Source organism: Dicentrarchus labrax, unplaced genomic scaffold, assembly GCF_905237075.1.
Source record: "Dicentrarchus labrax unplaced genomic scaffold, dlabrax2021, whole genome shotgun sequence".
Lineage (NCBI taxonomy): Eukaryota > Metazoa > Chordata > Actinopteri > Moronidae > Dicentrarchus > Dicentrarchus labrax.
This window is the reverse complement of record NW_026136709.1, coordinates 9,620,299-9,635,078: the sequence shown is the minus strand read 5'-3', so window position 1 is coordinate 9,635,078 and position 14,780 is coordinate 9,620,299. Positions and strand designations below refer to the sequence as shown.

Below are 14,780 nucleotides of genomic sequence, written 5' to 3'. Positions count from 1 at the left end.
ACACAGTGAAGCAAGCCGTGATAAAGCTTGGACCAGAATGGAAGTGCCTTTTTCAAAATCACAATAGGGACGCAGAGACACACATTTGCTCATACATTATCATCTTTCTGTTTGCGTTACACTTCAAAATCTTGCATAAACACACATTTGACACTGGAATTGCACACTTTTCAACAAGCTGAAGAAAAAAAAAACTATTTTGGCAACATTTCCTGTAAATCTTTATTGTCAAGTATGTCTTCTTTGCTTCATGGAGTAATTGCCTCTAAAGATTCAGGGTAGTGACTTTAAAGTCATCTTTATCGTCAGTGTCATTCATTAATATGGAGGCCGTGGCAGCGCATTATAAATAGCTGCTATTTTCATGTAACATTAATAGTAGAATGCAAACAACAGTAAACAGTGCCTTCAGATGATTTAATTTACATGTAATGAAAAAGCAATAGATGCAATGTAATTCTCCCTACATCCCTATTGCATATATTATCTTTTATGTGGAGCATCTCACTGACCTCACACAGGAAGTATACAGCGATACAGTGCATCAGTGTATGCAGTGGAATTCTGGGCATACATGCTGTATTTTAAAGCGTCAACCACAGAACTGACCGGTAGCTGACTTCTATGACAGATGTTTATCCTCTCTGCTTGGGTTTATTTCAGCCGGGCTATGAATATTTATCAGCTCAAACTGTTGACTGAGCATTTTCTGAATGAATGTCGAGTTCTCCCACGTGTACTGTAAGCTACACCACTGCTCTTCTGTGCATCCACTAAGGAACTTGATAACTTCAAATAATTTAACACTTCGGAGAGTGTGCCCACCTCACAGGAACAGTGAAGATCATCTCCTTTTCGTTTTAAATGCAACTGCGTGGCAGTTCGTATTTCTGCAGCAATACAAGCAGAGGAAAACACAATAGTGCATTTTGATGTAAGTCTAGCCTAATTATTTGGCGAGGGGGGTGCAATACAATTGATTCTGTTTTTTTTCTCATTTTTAGTCTTTAGGCAGTGTACCATTTTCCCTAGATACACACTACAAAGTGAATTCCAACTGTGCTCTGGGACACAGTGGTGAGACACAGGGATGTCCACAGGCAAAGGCCTTCAGTCATACTCTGTGATGCTAACCATAGCTCTACTGTATACACCTACTTTAGCCTTGGTCTAATTACTGTCAGCCAGACGATGGGGGTCATCGGTGTCTGCTTGTGTTGACATGTTGAGAATATAATAAATGGATGTCAATACACGTAGCTACACACACAAATTTACTACACTCAGGCACACAGTGTACAGTGTTGTATGTGGTGTATGACATTTTTAAATGCTGTTATCAGCCCATTCTAACATCATTTCATTTTCCTCTCCTCTCCTCTTCTCTTGCCTCCTCTCGCCTCCACTGTTCCATCTGTGCCCTCTATATGAAAGGGAATAGTTGAGCAGGCCTGACAAAGGGCGGCACAGAGGAGGCAGAGGTGCTGAGGGAAACTAAGCACTGCTGGAAGGGATTCCTATCTATTTGTGTGTTCGTGTGTGTGTGAGAGTACATTTGTGCACATGTGTGTCAATTTCAATATACATTAGGGAAATGTAATATTCCAAAACATCAAATGTATGCATGAATGATAGCAAAAACATGCATTTGAATACTACATGTCATGCAAAGTAAAGGAAGTATTTGCAATGTGAATCCACAACGTCATTAGATCTCATCTCGGAACCCATCTTTATATTTGTAACCACTCACTGTATTCTACTATTTAAAGCAGCTACAAGAAACTTTGATTTTGTGTTGATTCTGGCGGCCCTGTGGACAAAATGGTAGTGTTTCCACTGTCTGGTAGCAGGTGGTTGTGGTATTACTGTAAGAATTACTTTTTTTATCGATTTAGGTCATATAGATATATTTAGTATTATTAAATTGACACTGTCATTCATGTACTGTTTACTGTAATCATCCTGTGTTAAAAAATTAAATAAAAGATAGAAAGAGTTAGTTCTGGGACATTTGATAGTTTAAGGATGTAATTATTGTGTAGGTGTTTGAATTTATTATCATTAGAACAGAAAAAGTAAAGAAAATAATTAAGTTGTCATATGTGTTTATCTCCCCCTTGTCTTAAAACAGCTCAGTACTGACTGGATCTGGCTCCTGCCCCTCACGCCTGTCCGACCGAGCCCGCCTGACCCTCCGCATGTTGCCGTCCGAGCTGGGCCTGCCGTTGCCGCGGCAACAACAGCCGCATAGTAGCTGGCGTGGCTCCGTTCGGCAGCTCGGCCTCATTATGCTGCTGCTGGCTTTGATGTGGTTTGTGAGGCTCTACCTGCATTACTGCAGCCAGTGGCTCTACCTCCAGGCCATAGCAGTTCCTGTCAACAAGTGAGTTTGCTTCCTTTGATATCGCCCTGAACGCACACACACACACGTAGGGGCGGGGGGGGGTGTATGGATACACACACAGAGCAGAACTACATAGACAATTTCTGACGACCACGCTGCTGATGACATAAATCCCTTTACATGGAGAGCAGATACATACATTGATTACTGAGGCACATAGGCAAATTGCAGATGCAAACACACACACACACACACACACACACACACACATTCACACGCAACACAACAGACATGTATGCAAGCTCAAACACACACATGCAAAGTGTGGTTCTGGTGAAATGGCATGTGGAGATGGAAAGAAGCAGAGGATGTGCAGAGTGTGTGTGTTGGCAAATATGCACACACACACACACACACACACACACACACACAAAAACACTCTGGATACGCCCAAATCATCTGTTTGGAATCTCCCCATTAACATTTTAACAAGACTCTCAATATTAACAAACCATTGCTGGGGGAGTTTGTTGATTTCACCACACGGCTTTAAGTCCCAAAAGGCTACATTATTTGGAAGGAATTTATTGTTATTATTTGGTACACAGCATTGATAATAAACAGCAATAAGATACCACAGAACTGTTAAATCACATCTCAATGGCATATGGTGCTGATTTAATTCATTCACAATAAAACAAGCTGGCTACAAACATGCACACAAGCAGGTTTTTATTACAATAACATGGGGGTGCAAACATCACGTGTTAAATCATGGAAAGTGATAGAAGAAGGCTGACGGAGAAAAACAAATGTGGCTGAATAAAAAACAAAAAAGGATGGACTGAGGGGTTGGATAGGAGGTGAAAAAACAAAAATGCGAAAACAGTGGGGGTCAACGTCAGATGACAACTTCCACATGTCCGAATCTGCTGCTCTCCCTCCAAGCATTTCTCTCTCCATGCAATGGCCAGAGCTGGTGGTGCCCAGTGAGAGAGAGATAGAAAGAGAGAGAGACCAAGTGACAGTCTAGTGGTTAGTGTGATGACAGGCCTCCCTCCCTTTTTGTTTTTATCTCACCCACTTTTTTCCTCCTCTCTGACTCTCTTTGCCTCATCCTTCCCCCCATAATCCACCCTCGGACATCAGCGGACAGCAAGGTTTGCCCAGGAGCAATGGAGTCTCTGTCCGTAGTGCTGCTTCACACACCTAAAGCTGAGCTTTCCTTTCTTCTCTTTTTGTTATTTTTGTTTTGTTATTTATAAGCTGACACTGTAGTAATACAACACTTTTACTTAACTAAAACTAAATGTAAAAGTACCCATCTGTGATATATATATTGGACCGTTTGTGTGTAGGCAGAAGTATGAAGTAGCATAACATTGTGGTTGACTACAGTCCTTGAATAAATGTACTTAGTTACTTTCAATGCACATCCCCTTGCAAAAGCACTGTACATGCTAAAACCAAATTACAAAAGTACCACAAGTTTTGACATATCAACACACACATATGAAGAGACACCAGATCTGATTTAATATGGAATGATGCTGCCACCATCAATATTTGATATGGAATGATGCTGCCAATGTCAAAATGCAATGTCAAATTTATTAAAGTTTCATCGTATCATATCAAGATTCACTATAAATGAAATATTCCCCTGTCATTCTTGGAATTAGATTTAACAGTGTAATTTATCTGGAAAAGAGAATCCCACAGTGTTAAAAAATAACATTAAACTCCTCTGTCTGTACCGGTCATGCAGTGAGGTAATCTCGGTGCTCTGAAAGGACTTTTGGAGGGTTGAATCTGTGTGTTTGTAGATTTGCCTCAGATAAAGCACCAATGGACCTCCACTGTCAGATTAATGGACAGAATCTGAGAGACGCTTGACTCTTGGAGCAAATCAGATCGAAATTAATGAGCAAAAACTGGACCTCTCCTCTCCCACCACTGGCTCTGCCTCCTCCTGACTGATGGGAAGATTAAGAAACTCATGAGGCTTGCGGTAAATGTGGAGTCTAACTTACAATAGGGGGCTGGGAAAAGCTTCCTCAAGTTTCCATCTGATTTGTGTTAACACAGGTATTAATACCGATACTTGTAGCATCTGTCTTTTCAATTTTGTTTTTCTTTTAGGTGTTATTTTTTATTAAATTTGATGTCTATACAAATTATGAAGCCAATTAAAGTTTTCTTTAAGCACATCACATGGGACTGGTAAGGCAGAAAACGGCAGTAAACCAGCCAATTATCATGTTAAATGTCATCAAACTAATTACACATGATTGAATCAACTACAAACAATATAACATAGTGTGTGAATTGCTGGAACCAATCGCCCTTGAGCTGCAAAGCATCACAAACACAAATATACTACACGCATATTGACATGTGCACACACTTCATGCTCTAGTCTACCCACACGCACATCTCCCGCCTCTGTTTCCTCTCCCTCCAGATTCCAGTTCCACGCGCACACGGTGGACCTCGTATACCAGAGTTCTTTGCTCCACACCCGGGAGGAGCTGGCGATGGTGGTGGTGGGTCCCCTGACCTTGAATGCAGTAACGTTCCTGCTGGTTCTGATCAGATGGGGCTGTCAACAGATATTTGGCTCACTCCCTTCCTTCACGTCAAAGTTTATCATGGCTCAGGGAGTGTGGACAGTCCTCGACCCCCTGGCAGTCTTTGCAGTGGACGCTGTCCTCGGGGTAAGTCACTTAAAAATAACTTGGACACTTGTGCACTTTAAATAGGAGTTCACTTTATCTTGGCAAAGTGACTTTAGATTACAAAAAAGGGGGGAGGGGAGAGGGTGAGAAAGAAAATGTGCAAGGGTAGATGGGTGTCTTTTTTGGCAGTGGGTTGGATTTTGTCAGTAAGGAAGGCTGAAATGATTTGGACTGTTCAGAGTTGTCAGTCACTTGACAAGAAGAAGTTAATTTACACTGATATGGTTATGTCTGACCAAATAATAATAACTTATATTTGTACTTATTGTATTTCTCAATCTAAGATGTAAGAAGTAAGAGGAACACCAGCTGACCAGTATGTGAAACCTAGTCCTTGAGCCATCATGTGGTCTTCCTTTGATCAATCTGTACTGGCCAAGAGCTTCACCATATTGCAAACGTCCAGTCTCATACATCTAACTGTTACAGATTTGTCTTCTTTTTCTCCTTTTTCTTTCAATCTCTGTCTCCTCAGCATCTCGCCTACAGCCCAGACACACCGGTGGGTGACGCAGCCAAGCTTTACTGGCACTTCTATCGAGCTGACCAATCAGGTGGAGCGGGAGTGATCATCACTCTCTTCCTCTACGCAGTGCTATTCCTGCTCTCCATCACAATCCTCACCATTTACCTGCTCAGGTGAGACACACAGGAAGATGGTGACCTGATCCAATGGCTATCACTTGGCTAACTGTGAATTTCATGTTTGTTTTCAGCGTGCTGACCAATTACCATGAACAGAAATGAGCCATGCGCATCAGTCAGGTGCAACCTAAAAAGGAGCCAAGTTAAAGTCTGTTCAATAAATAGAATTGATTCCGGTTCCAATGAATCCAGTTCCTTTTTTGTTTCATATAGCTCATTCTCCCTTGACTTTAAGCTCTGTGTCTGTCCTTCCTGGTGGCTGAAAAGCATTACAAAACAGCTCAAGCTGAGAATTATCATTGGGATATTTTTGAATTGACGCAGCCTGTAGGGACAGTCTGCCAATGAAGAAGAGGACCCTTTCTGAAACACTCTGGCCCTCACCAGCCTACTATTCTCAAGCACCTGTTCAGAAATAACTCTCAACTCTCCACCCCTGCAGCTTCGTGCCATGTTCCCCATCCGCCATTTTTCCCTTCTTTCCTCTGTCCACAGAAAAGCACAAAAAACAACAGAAAATGAAAACAAATGTTGAGTTAATCCATTTTGATTTTATAGTCGCATGGAATTACTTATGCAGTTATGCATCAACCTCACACATCTTCACACAAACACACATTTAGTTATCAGACACAAAAGCGGAAATACACACACACACACACACCACACAGTTGCCTTTTTTGAATGTACCAAACTCTGCAATTGGTTGGAAAATTGAAAGCGTTTCTAATTCAAAAGTTAGATGTGTTTTGATATAGCGTGAACATGTAACCCCCTTACATTATACGATTAGGCTGAATGTTTTGCATGGTTGGTATCGCTGCAGGTTTCATACAGACTAAAATGGACTGCATATACATGGTGGTGCACACATGTACTCGCATCTTAACGCACTGTGTGTTCCACTCATGTCTTGCAGATTGAGGTCATCCATGCTGAAGCATTCACTTGCTAGTTTTGTATTATGGTTTAGCACCTCAGACTGTTTAAAAAAAATTTCAACTAGGGTTTCATGTCCTCTTCAGAGCGGTTAGAAGCTTCCTGATTTGTAGGAATGAACGATAAAAACAAAACATTCAGTAAGAATCTCTCACTGGCTGAGTTAAACATAGCTTTTTTGTCAGTTTTAGAAAATTACAGGAGATTGACACTCTGTTGCAATGCGAGGGCGGACTTAAACACAGCAGAACCACTGCTTCCAAATTTCCAGCTTAAAAGATGACTATTGCACTTTTTAAATAATAGAAGGACATCATTCTTTGCAGTATGGAAGTAAAAAAAAAAGTAGAAGGGCGGGTGATAAATTACTGAATAATGTAACTCAGTATTCATCCAAGGTGTGTTCTCCCACCCTCATATAAGACCAAATTCCATTAACGGCTCAAAATGTAAGAAAACCCTTATTGAATTAATCAGTTTGAGATTGGCGGCTGAGGAGAGGGTGCCATCTAATTTCAGTAAGCGGGACGCTTATCGGGCTCCAGCTAAATGGACAATATTAAAACAGCAGCCGGGAATAATGACTTCTGCCACTCAACCGCCACACGGGTTTGTATTGAATGTAGGCCACGAGGCTGAAGCAAGGCTGATAATTTTATGGGTTACAGTTTCCTATTGGCTGCAAGGAAGGGGCTCTGACACAGAGCATGACCTATTTCTAAAAAAATGCCTCGGGCTATATGTATAGATAGAATGGACTGTTATCCTTTTTTAATTACATTTTAGGCAGCCTTTATTCACTGGCTGCGAAAATACACATCAGTGATGCGTTTTACACCTCTATCCTCCCTGAAACTTCATAAACACCAAAGAGAGTGATGTTACACTGATAGTGGTGCAGTTAAATCCAAATTATTACACGGTTCAAGACTAAACAAAAATGTCTTAGATTGCGTTCCCTTGTGCAATTACTTTGCTTCTCTGTTTGTGTGGGTGTCTGTGTTAAAAGATATTTAGTACACAAGTTTGCATGATTATATGTATAAACGGGTGACAAATGAAATTAAAAACCTGAATGAATGAGTGGAGAAACATGACATACTGGACCTGAGGGGTCATTGAAAGGTTTTATGAGAATGAAAATTATGTGGATCAATTGAACACCTATGGGAGCATAGAGAGGGTTCCAGAGACTACGAGATTTGTGTTGGTTTATCCTTTAAATTGTCACCCATCTACACATGCAACATACAGTTTTAACAGGGACTTAGGGATAAGGGAGCAGTGAGACACCATAGCCATAGCCAAATTATTCATTGATCACCTCTTCTTAAATGAAGAATGCACTGGCTGTTATATCTTGTGAAATTAATGTGTACTGGTATGAGATTGGAAAGTAGGACACTCTTCTATTGTTTGGCAATTAAAGCTATATAGAAAAAATTGCATAATTCTTCAAATTCAGTTTGAATGCATTTAATGTACACAGGTACGCAAAAGTAACCTTCCCTTTTTATCCACCATAGACGTGTTATCATGAATATTCTGCTAAAATGTATTCCATAAGTTAACACATGTCCTTAAGGTGACCCCTATACTGAAGAAGAGCTGATGAGAGCCTTATCATCCAGGTCATACCCCAGATATAAGTAACACAAACTTACATTCAGGGCACTTCCAACACTAAGGGAAATGAGCCAGTTTTCAAGCACAAGGATACAAAGATGGTGAATTCCTCCAAGAGAGAGACCGCATAAATGAATGAGAAGCACAATTCAAGTGTAGGATGAAAATGAATGCATGCTATTCCTGTGTCTGAGGTCAAGATTCTACAAACATCCCTCTCCCAAGAGCGATGGGGAATGATGCTGAGTTCAAAGCTCCGTACCAGCTTCTTGTATAAATCCCGGTCTCCTTGATGTTGGTTTTATTTGAGAGTTGATTACCCTCTGACAGACTAGAATCTCTATGGAAGGGCACAAGGTCTTCTGGTTTTGATGGTCAGCCAAGGCATTTGTTTACAGACATGGTGATTTTTTTTAGAGGTTGGCTGCATGCACCCTTGTGTGGCAAAAGAAAAATAACACTTTGGTGATGTGCACTCATCTGGAGGTATGAATCAATATGCCTTCTGCTGTGCCGAACGTTTTCTTGTGACTCAGTCCGGTCTCTCCAGACACATCTGCAACCAGCACGTCCGTTGCATCTGCCATCTTTGAAGCTCTAGCATTAACACTGAAGAAGAATATCCCAGGATCTGACTCCCACACTTTAACAGATGTACAGCCACGCAGACACACAGCCAAACACAGACACTGATACAGTCAGCTTGTGTTAACAAAGTGCTTCCCACTCACAGGCCAATTTGTTTGATTCCTTTTGCTCTTTCATTGTGTTTGAATTGATGTATTATACTTACACTGCAAACATGCTTTGTGTAATCAATAGAAGATTCATGTGTTCTTCCAGCAAGTTGGGATCATCGGGATTTGACCTGTTCTATAAAAGCCAGCCTATATGACAGTGAAAAATAGGACATAATGCTGTTTGGCACAGAGGTAGCCACCCAGCTAGTTATCCACAATTATAATCTTTGACATGAGGGAAAGATGCATGTATTTTCCTTGCTTTGACATTTGACCCCGTGTGACCTTTACAGGGCAAAGACAGTGATTCAGTATGGCATCACTCCTGCTACCACTTCCCCCTCCTCAATTCTTCTCTCACACCACAACTTCTAGATTCCACAACGATGGTCGCATGCTGGACGTCTTCCAGCGGCTCACAGCCAAGGAGGGGGCGTACTTCCTGCCTCAAGACCTGGAGTTGTCCAATCAGGAGCTGAGCTACATTGTCAAAAAGGCGGAGCAGTGGAGAGGCTTCAATGGGGAGAGGCGCAAGGTAGGCATCTCACTACACTGCAGCTTCTCCTTTCTCTCTAGACAATGCTCCTCTCCTCAAACCCTTGGAGATTAATTGGGCTAATGGATGTTTTCTTAACAAGAAGATGAGCCAAAAGGTCACTGATACTAATCTGTTAGATTGGTCTGTGTATAGAGAAGGAATTACAGTTGGTTGTTTGTAACCCCAGGAGGTTTCTGGCATGTTGCAATGCTGAAGGAAAGACAGGATGAGCGTCATACTGAAAGGACGTTTAATGGTAGCCATGATGGAATCAGGCTGTTCATCAATACCACATTCAATTGGGTCACTTTAACGAAGATATTACGTCCGAGAGGATGTATAGAATAGGCTCATTTTATATCATTACATTTTCCTTAGTTACATTTCAGAAAGCTGAGAATTCATCTCAGAGGTCTTTAGCTTCATTCTAATTAGTACAAGATAATTACCAAAACAGAAACTCGGCTAGCGGGCTGCCTGATTAGTCTGTGGAAACCAATTTCCGAAGATATTTCATTAAAGAAAGACTGCTCAATCAACACATACTGGGGTGCATATGCATATGCTACACTGGGCATTCTCTTAATGTGGACAACTTGGTGTCATGGGCAATGCAAGATTCCATTTCGCATAAATGCATGTCCCCATGAAATTACTAATGCTGTGTAGAAGCTGCCGCATGTTTGACAGCCCAGCGTAGGTCGATGGTGATGACACAGGGAAGGGCAGTGTATTAGCACTGAGCCTACACCCGATGTAAAATCTTTGCATAGTGATTGAAAATGTGACTTGTTGAGATAAGGGAAATGGAACCCAGCGATCAAACTGCAGCCCCCTTTAATTTATTCTCTAGGATTTGTTAGTGGCACACATCGCTCGGTGTTCTCCGTGTTCATTAACTCCCTTGCTCTTTGCTCGCACAAGTTCAAATGGCTGTAAAGGGGTAAAAATGGAACCAGAAACTCCAGTAGATTCTCTGTTTCTGGTGAAAAATGGACTGGCTTTAAAGAAATGATGCACCATTTTGTCTCACAGGGGAGTAAAAACAAGCTTGACTAATCCAGAAATGTTTTGTGAGGGTTAAGGTAGTTAATATTTGTATGACTGCTAAAATCTAATTACTAGAAAATCAACTTCCTCTGGGAAACCCTGCTTTGAGGAATCAGTCTAAACTGTTATGGTCTACAGTCTGAATGGAGGCAATCTGCATCTTTACAAACACAATTAGAGACATTTCACAGAAAATTCTCAAGAACCGATTGATAGTGTTACAACTGATGAACAAATGATTACCATTAATAAATACAGGATTGTGTCTCTTAGAATTTGTCACAAAAACAGGAATAATGATTGCAGTTCATCAGTTGGTATGTTAACAAGTTAGTTTGTGTTGATCTGCTATGCCACAACCTTTATTGAGGATTGTGTCATCATAGTAAGCTTAAAAATGCTAGAATAGACCTTTTGACTCAACATACTATCAGTAAATGACCTCACATCCTCTATTCTTGATTGAGAATCTTATAAAAACTGAGCTTGTGAATACGAGAAAAGATGATGACTATTGTTTACACTGTTGGTACTTGAAAAAGGCAAATTTATCTTATTTGAAACAATAAAGCAATCAATCAATATAATGTTATATAAGATAAGACATGCATTACTTACAACATACATAGTGTGTGTTTTTCCCCCAAGTCCTATTACTTTACACCTGTCTTGCAAGCCTTAATGAACTGCAACCCTGGCTCTGAGAGGTGACTACACTACTGCTAATGGGATGGTGATGGACCTGTTTATTGGGAGAAAATTGAACCTCCCAATGTTTGGAGACTTTGGAAGAAATTACACCCCCAAAGTTTGTGATTAAGAAAATGCTTCATTTAGCTACTGATGGCCTCTTGCTGTGGTGGCACTGCTAAATCATCCTTGCATTACTGCATATCTCCCTGCACAGCAACAATTACTGCATACTTCATATTGTCCCTAATTTGGCATTATTAAACTGATAAAATGCTAACACGTTAACACGTTCTCCAGCATGATGAAAATTTAGGGTTATTGCATTTTATGATTTTTACATTATTCAAGCCAGCCATTTTTCATCAGAATAAGATGGGCCTTGCCATTATTTCATAATTATTGTAACAATTTCTCCTGTGAAAAGGGTCACTTTCCTAACTCAGCAAAGACATATCCCTATTAGACTAATTTGCCTACATGCAAATTTTTGTCATTTTTCCCTCATTAACTATTTATCATAGACAGGAAAAAAATATATTCATGAAGGCGAGCAAAGGAGCAGCCCGACAGAGCTGAAACTAATATTTTGCAACTCTAATGATTTTTTGCATCCTTAATTAGATAGAATAAGGTTGATATGATTAGGTCAGGATGTAGTGTTTTTCATTAAAAATACATTTCAGAAACTGTATTCCAAATGTGCCCTTGCAATTAAATAATGAATCTGACGCATTCCTTATTACGGACCCAATTAATATCAGAGGCAAGGGCGTAATTTTAATAACAGTGGGCCACAAGGCCTTCATTAGCTGAGTGAGAGAAAGGAGGGATGAGGAAAAGGAAAACAAGGCACTCACAGGAACAGCTGCAGTCTGATATTGAGCCAATTTTAGAAAGTTATTGAACAGTACACTCTTAAAAGGATAATGTATGACATTTTCAACAAATCAGATTTGGAACAAACAGGAACTGCAAATACCTCTTGTTTGTTTTAGCCTAATTTGAGACCAGTTGTATGTCAGGTGCTAGACAAGGCAACTCAAAATCATTTAGAGAATCACAAGCGAAAGTATTTTAAGGTTAATCTAATTTGAATTATGTTATAACATGCAGCAGCAATTTTACTTCTATAGCACCGTATAGAGATGTTTAAGCTGCACTGGATCACAGGTAGCAATTTGTTGCTTGACTGTGCATCAGTCAGGAAACATTTAATAGAAACAAGTTAGAAATCTGTCAGCCAGTTTTCACTATGCTTGACCAGGCAACACACTTTATGCCTGACATTTCAGGGTTTCTTGTACCTTAACTGTCATCACTGGTCACATTACCTGCAGTATCAACTATAATGGGAAAACTCATTAATGGGACAAGCAAATTATTCCTTTTTTTTTTACACAAAAAGATCTGAATCTAAGATTTACATAAGAGAACATAAATTGGCATTAATGGATGAAATGTATGCAATGTGCAAAGCATCAGAGATTTCCCACTCTCATGTGTATCATGAAATTAGTACGGTTTACATTAGACAACAACACAATACAGGGTAAAGTCAAAGCAAAAAATGATTATAATCAATTAGGTTGAAACAAATTTTCTGGATGTGCTGCACTGTAACTTAGAACTGTCTCTGATGCTGTATCTCCCTCCAGCAGTGAAACAATAAAAAAATAATCCACATTCAATAACTAACCTGCAAATGGCCTATTATTATCAAACTTGTAATTTTCACAAGGCAGTCATAAAACATAATCTAATTTTTACTTTCTCACCAATTAACTTTATATTATAGATTCCTTCATGCCATATGATCATTTGAGTTGCTTCGAGGTTTAAACATTACTCTCAGGTTAAGATGTCAGCAGTAGAGCTTACTGGCTAAGCAAAGAGGGTGAATGAGTCAGGGACCTATCAACTTGTGTGCTCTTTAATTTGATCACAGGAAGGAAGGGAAAAGAATGAGTTTGCGTCAAAGATCAGTAGCCCCAAGTGTTGTGGATAACAGCTGAGAGAGGGGGCATTAGCTCACACACCAATTATGGTATTTTTCATAATTGAAATTCTTTAACACTTACCTCACACTTTTTGTACCACACAGCTATCTACATATGTAGGAGATGTCACACATTCTGCACTTAGTGTGCTTTTGTTCAATTCTTGCTTAAACCACAAGAGAAATTGTTTGGAGATTATACTTGTGTTTTCTTATGTTCATTTTTGTAATATTATTATATCTTTATGGAGAAGTGTGGTTGACTGGACACTTAAGGCCCCTGTCCAAGAATAAGAATAAGAAGACTACACTCAAAGTAAAGTACATGTCTTTATAGATAATTGCTGTGGTTCAAAGTCAAAAACATGTAGAAAGAGATTGCAGCCAAAGCCATCTTCAAGAGCAAACTGCCAGTGAAAGGTCCAGTGTGTAGGATCTAGTGGCATCTAGTGGTGTAGTTGCAGATTTCAAACCCCTCTCTTCACCCTCCCCTTCCAAGCACGAGGGAGAATGTTTGGTTTGTCCCTTCTGGGCTACTGTAGAAACATAGCAGTTCAACATGGTAGACTGCATAGACGACAACCCACTGCATCTGTAGATGTAAAAGGCTCATTCTAAGGTAACAACAACAACTCTATTTAGGTGATTAGACACTAATGAAAACATAATTATGAATATTATATTCCATTTCTGCCAATAGATCCTCCAAAATGTTACACACTGGACCTTTAAGGGAACTGTGACTGTCATTGTTTTTTAGGATGGCTTAGCATGGAGGCCAACAAAACCTGTGGAATAAACTTAGGTTTTGATAGGTAACTGCAGGCGACACTGCAGATTAGTCCATTACAGGCCCATTTTTCCAAAATGAAACAAACAAACACAGATCTTCTCTTTCCTAGTGCTTTCAGTGCTATCATGCTCTGAGCTAGTGAGTGTGCTAGCATGCTCCACATCATGCTAGTGGTTCAGTAATGAGCCCCATTAATTATGTAAAGGCAGTGATGCAGATGGACCTAATTAATTGTCTCCCGTCACCCTCTTGATTACTGTACCTGGAAGGGAGGTGTTAATTTCTGTAATACTTAAGCAGGTACGCAAACTGTTTTGTCAGAGCCACCGCCATGACAATGACAGAGTAGAGCGCCAGCTTACCCGCTGCAAAGCTCTTCTCCTGTTAATTCACCAAAAGGAAACTTTCCCAGTGGTGGTGGTGACATTGTGATAATTGAAGGAGAGAGGCAGAGATTAAAAGAAGTGGGGAATGAGGGAGGGAGGAGAGAGGGGGTTTGTGTGGTGGCCCTGGAGATGTTTTCGCAACCTGATTGCATCAACATTTGCGTACCTTCGTGCCGTTTGTCTCCGTATGTCTAGGTAATGGGTTACCAGCGGGCAAGTTTGGGAACACCCAAGGTGCTTTGCAGCAGCAGCGTGGTTGGTGGGGAGTAAACCTGTTGAGAGTCAAACA

General features: G+C 40.4%; 1 protein-coding gene across 1 annotated transcript in view; it reads left to right on the top strand.

Moving 5' to 3' along the window:
- The window catches only part of ofcc1 (orofacial cleft 1 candidate 1), an 83,543-nt gene that overhangs the window by 46,156 nt on the left and 22,607 nt on the right, over window positions 1-14,780 (top strand). The window contains exons 19-22 of the mRNA XM_051410848.1: window positions 2,135-2,386; window positions 4,812-5,064; window positions 5,561-5,724; window positions 9,411-9,570. Coding sequence (XP_051266808.1) covers window positions 2,135-2,386; window positions 4,812-5,064; window positions 5,561-5,724; window positions 9,411-9,570 — 829 coding nt within the window. The remainder of the gene's footprint in view (window positions 1-2,134; window positions 2,387-4,811; window positions 5,065-5,560; window positions 5,725-9,410; window positions 9,571-14,780) is intronic.